The 3,973-nt window shown below is 56.7% G+C and overlaps 1 protein-coding gene across 1 annotated transcript; it reads left to right on the forward strand.

Annotated features, from left to right (window-relative positions):
* The first annotated feature begins 462 nt into the window (after positions 1-462).
* On the forward strand, positions 463-3,649 carry LOC104390645 (claudin-16-like). The gene is made up of 5 exons (XM_009999822.1): positions 463-576; positions 878-980; positions 2,512-2,676; positions 2,822-3,013; positions 3,564-3,649. The coding sequence occupies exons 1-5, from the start codon at positions 463-465 to the stop codon at positions 3,647-3,649; spliced, it is 660 nt and encodes a 219-aa protein (XP_009998124.1).
* The last annotated feature ends 324 nt before the right edge of the window (positions 3,650-3,973 follow it).

Consider the following 3,973-nt stretch of genomic DNA (forward strand, 5'->3'; position numbering starts at 1 on the left):
GGGGGGGGAAGCAAGAAAAGGTGGATGGTCTTCCCACTGCATCACATGGCTGCAGCACTGGAGGCATCTGGAAAACCTCAGGATATCAGGAGACAACACTGGTAGTTTGACAACAGTTTCCAGCTCTTGATTTGCAAAGAGCAAGTACTAATGGTTGGCAACTTCAGATGGTCTGTTTGGAAGAGAGGACATCCAGAGAGCAACCTGGTGGGGGTGTGTCTCCACTCCAAAATTAAGGTATCCCTAAAGGCCCCATCTACCTGCAAATCTGGTTGCTCAACCCCTGATAAGGGTATTGGGTAATTTTGACAGCACTAAGACCCATCAGGTGGGGCCCAGATCACTCAGAGGGGCCCAGAAGACTCCCTGGCCTAGGTGGCACTTTGTTCCTGATGGATCAGGTACCTGGGAAGTGGCTAGAGCAGAGGTGGCAGGTGTCCCTGTGTCCTTGCAGGTGGCCCCATGAGCACAGCCCTGCAGATGACAGCGTTGGGTCTTGCTCTTCTCTCAACCCTCTTCCTGCTCCTTGCCACCTGCACGGATTGCTGGATGGTGAATGCAGATGACAGCCTGGAGGTGAGCAGAGCAACCATGTTCCAGTTCAGCAGCTGGGAGCAAGGGGAGTGCCTTGACATCCCTGGGGTTGCACCCACGGGCTTGGAAAGGGGCCACGGTGGGACAGACCCTCTGCTCTCTGCATGGGCTGGAGGAGCAGAGGATTGGAGAGACAGGGAAATGCTGGAGCAACAGGAGAAGACAAAGACCATGGCCTGGGTCAGAGGGACGTGTGGTGGAGATAGCCTGCAGATCTGCCTTGCTGGCACCTCTGGGAAGCTGGTTGGTGCTTCTTGCTTGAGTGTCTTTCTCCTGCTTCCAGGTGAGTCACAAGTGCCGGGGGCTGTGGAGGGAGTGTGTCACCAACATGCAGGATGGGGTCAGGACCTGTGACCAGTATGACTCCATTTTGGCAGACCATCCAGGTAAGATACCACGGCCTGGAGGCATTTTTGAAGTTGATAGCTGAGAGGTTTCCCTCTTACCTTTTTTTGAGATAACGATCCTCACGCACAGGGAGGACTCTCACCAGGTAGCAAGGCAGGTCCAGGGCTTCTCTGGGTCTCCTGCCCCTTTAGCACAGGTTCAGCCAGACCATGGAGTCACCAAGCAGGGGAGAGGCCATGAAGCTGGGCCACCTGGCAGCAAAGGTGTTTTTGGCACACAGAGCCCCAGTGCAGCTCCCACCCCACGGTGCATGGTGGGGCTTCCAACCCCGTTGCTGTTGCCTGCAGGTGTGAGGGCCATTCCCACTTGTGTCCTCAGCTCATAGCCTGGTCTGGGGACTTCTTGCCTTGCACAGAAAAACCCTCCTATAGGGTGATGACATGGGACAACACAAAGTCAGGCAGTGAAGAAGGGGACAAGAGGTCAGCATGGACTGAAGTGGGGCTATGGTGCTGCTCTGGGGACAAAGCTTTGCAGAGGGAAGTCGTGCTGCACAGGGGATGGCAACCCCCCCACCTCTCCTGGTGCTCAAGGGTATGTTGAGGTTTGCTGTTCAAAACACCAGCTACACAACTGGGAGGGAAAACCAGACAGACTGGACAGCAGCACCTTCAGCTGAAGCCTGTGCAGGAAGGTCTCGAGCACCTGGAGAACATCCCAGGTGCTGATTGGGGCACCCAGATTGTTTGGTGCCTTGAGCTGGTCTAATAACTGACATGTTATAAAGGGCTTATTCAGTCCCCTTGCAAGGTTTCAGATGAGCTTGGTAAGCCCCTTGCCTACAGCAACATGGTAGGCATGGGGTTGGTGGCTTCTAGTGTAGACATCTCCTGTGGACATGACCAGTGGAGAGCTGGGTGATTCCAGCAGGGACACAGACTGGAACTGGAGTGGGGAGACCAGTTCCTCTGACAATTCCTCACTCCCCTTTTCTGGGCTTTTTTTCCTTCCCTGCTCAGTGAAGATTGTGGTGACACGGACCTTGCTGATCACAGGGGACCTCCTGGCTGGCCTGGCTTTGGCTGCACTGATACTTGGACTTGACTGCATCAAGCTCCTCAAGGAAGAGCCTCGTGTCAAACTGAAGATGTGCTATGGGGCTGGTGTCACCCTTGGTGCTGCAAGTATGTGGCTGGGAGAGCTCAGGGGCAGAGGGACTTCATGTCCCCTGGGGATGCTGGGAGCCTGGGGTCCCCCCTCAGGGGGTCTTGGGGAGCAGGGGGGGGGGGGGGTGGGGTGGTGCCTTGAGCTGGTCTAATAACTGACATGATATAAAGGGCTTATTCAGTCCCCTTGCAAGGTTTCAGATGAGCTTGGTAAGCCCCTTGCCTACAGCAACATGGTAGGCATGGGGTTGGTGGCTTCTAGTGTAGACATCTCCTGTGGACATGACCAGTGGAGAGCTGGGTGATTCCAGCAGGGACACAGACTGGAACTGGAGTGGGGAGACCAGTTCCTCTGACAATTCCTCACTCCCCTTTTCTGGGCTTTTTTTCCTTCCCTGCTCAGTGAAGATTGTGGTGACACGGACCTTGCTGATCACAGGGGACCTCCTGGCTGGCCTGGCTTTGGCTACACTGATACTTGGACTTGACTGCATCAAGCTCCTCAAGGAAGAGCCTCGTGTCAAACTGAAGATGTGCTATGGGGCTGGTGTCACCCTTGGTGCTGCAAGTATGTGGCTGGGAGAGCTCAGGGGCAGAGGGACTTCATGTCCCCTGGGGATGCTGGGAGCCTGGGGTCCCCCCTCAGGGGGTCTTGGGGAGCATGGGGGGGGGGGGTTGTGTGGTTCTTTCTTAACCAGCCCCATTCCTCCTAGGCCTCCTGGGCTTGGTGGGCTCTGTGTGGTATGCAGTAGATGTCTATGTGGAGAGGGCCATGCTGGTGTCACACAATATATTCCTGGGAGTCCACTATGACTTTGGGTGGTCGTGCTGGCTGGGGATGGCTGGTTCAACGGGCTGCCTGGTGGCCTCTGTTCTGCTGACCTGCTGCCTCTACGCCTGCACAGGTCAGTCTGGCCCACCTGAAGTAACTTTTGGCCCTGCAGGATGGACATGGGGTGAAGGACCAGCTCAGAGGGTGCAGGCACTTCCTGCAGGGTCTGGCCAGAACAAGGGGAACCCCCTCCCAGCTGCCTGTGCACCCCAACTGGGCCATTCCAGGCAGGACTGTGCTGAGTGAGGACCCCATAAGGGCACCAAGGGGGTGCAAAACTGCTCCATCCACAGTCGTGGAACCTCGAGGTCCTGGGGAATGTGTGTTGAGCTCTACCCACAGCAGTGGCTGTGCTGGAGCTGCATCCCTGGGACCAGCCAAAGCCTAAGCCAGTGGCTACCAGGATGTGCTAGTGGCAACCTGGCCATGGGGGTCAGCAGGGACGTGGGGCAGGTGATGCCTTGCCAGACACCCCCTCCAGCCCTTGCCTGGTCCCAAGGGGTGGAAGCTGACCATACAGCACTGGGTTAATATCTCCTGCCACAACCTCATGCTGTGGTGCAGCCCAAGCCCCCCCCTGCTTTGCAGAGGGACGTGACACAAGCCCAGCTCTCTCCTGGCAGACCCCAGCAGCCACTGGCATCCCAAGAGGCTTCCCCAGCCCCCGACAGCCACCAGCAAGATGTATGCCATGGACTCCCGTGTGTGATGGGCACCTCCTGCCCCCAGCCCCCCTGGGGACACCTCTCCCCTCACAGCCTCACCCCATTAAAGCACCATCACCTACATCAAGATCTCTCTGTGGTTGCTTTAAGGCTCCAGTCACAGGGGCCACAGGAGCTGTAGCAGCAGTGGCTGCAGAAGCACAAGGGTGTTGCAAAAGTCACCCTCAGAGAGGGGCTTTTTTCCCCACTGCCATCCAGGTTCCATGAAAACAAACCCCAGAATTGTGTTATTTTCAGAAAAAGATGCTTCCAGAGCCCTGGGGAGAGCACAGGAGGTCCTGTGCCACAGCTGCTGCTCTGCAGGAATG

The sequence above is a fragment of the Chaetura pelagica genome, unplaced genomic scaffold (genome assembly GCF_000747805.2).
Source record: "Chaetura pelagica isolate M959 unplaced genomic scaffold, ChaPel_1.0 scaffold86, whole genome shotgun sequence".
Lineage (NCBI taxonomy): Eukaryota > Metazoa > Chordata > Aves > Apodiformes > Apodidae > Chaetura > Chaetura pelagica.